Source organism: Geospiza fortis, unplaced genomic scaffold, assembly GCF_000277835.1.
Source record: "Geospiza fortis unplaced genomic scaffold, GeoFor_1.0 scaffold19, whole genome shotgun sequence".
Taxonomy (NCBI): domain Eukaryota; kingdom Metazoa; phylum Chordata; class Aves; order Passeriformes; family Thraupidae; genus Geospiza; species Geospiza fortis.
In genome coordinates this window covers 598,081-599,020 of record NW_005054465.1, presented here as the reverse complement: position 1 = coordinate 599,020, position 940 = coordinate 598,081, and the positions used below count along the sequence as shown (strand labels likewise).

General features: G+C 44.4%; 1 protein-coding gene across 1 annotated transcript in view; it reads right to left on the bottom strand.

Moving 5' to 3' along the window:
* Positions 1-561: 561 nt before the first annotated feature.
* The window catches only part of LOC102036273 (zinc finger protein ZIC 1), a 5,422-nt gene continuing 5,043 nt past the window's right edge, over positions 562-940 (bottom strand). Inside the window, exon 4 of the mRNA XM_014309904.2 lies at positions 562-813. Within this exon, the coding sequence (XP_014165379.1) occupies positions 616-813 (198 nt within the window). The 3' untranslated portion in view covers positions 562-615. The remainder of the gene's footprint in view (positions 814-940) is intronic.

The window sequence follows — 940 nt, the reverse complement described above, 5'->3', positions numbered from 1 at the left end:
ACATATATGCAAAGACCACAAATCCACAGATCCCCTTATTCAACTTGCGATATAACTATTTACAAAATCAAACAGTACACTTTTTTTGTCGTTTTGTTTTTGATGCTAATAATTCTGTATTTACAAGAGGGGATGGGGGGAAGGCCGCTGCCCGAGCAGACATGCAGTTGGCGATCTCTAATCAGTGGTTTCCAGTGAAGCCCTACACAGTTGGCATTTGCCCTGGTAACCTTGTCTTCTTATGCATTCTACTAACCCCTTCGCCTACCAAGCCTTGGAACAGAGCAGAACAGTCAGGAAAAAAAAATAAAAGAAAAAAAAAAGGAAAAATTAAAAAAAAAAAAAAAAAAGAAAAAATAAAAAAAAAAAAAAAGAGAGAGAGAGAGAGAAATAATGGAGGACAAAAAAAAAGAAAAATATTTTTAAAAATTAAGTCTTCATTTTACTCAGTCCTGGGTCTACTGGCAGCATTTTATTTTTGTTTGCTCATTTCAATTTTGATTTCAGAGTGTCCATTATTTTGGAGTCTTTAAATAGGATATTTGTTTGCTCGCTTGGGGCTTTTTTTTTGTTTCGGTTTGTGTTTTGTTGTTGTTGTTGTTTTGTTTTAGCGTTTTAGACGTACCATTCGTTAAAATTTGATGTAAGCGTGCTGTGGCTGGACGTGTGATGGACTGCGGAGGAGGAAGGGGATAAGGAGCTGGCAGTCTGGTTTTCTGTGGATGGAGACACGATGGTTGGAGGGGTGGAGGACTCGTAGCCTGAGCTGGCGGCGGGAGAAGGCTGGGACCCCTGCGAGGATGATTCATGGACCTGCAAGAGAAAACCCGGGCAGAGATAGAAGCGGCGGCGGACGGAGGCCTCGGCCTGGGGATGCGCCAGCCCCGGGGACCCAGCAGCGGGCCCCGGGCTCGGGCTCTCCTGCGGGGCTCCCCGGCTC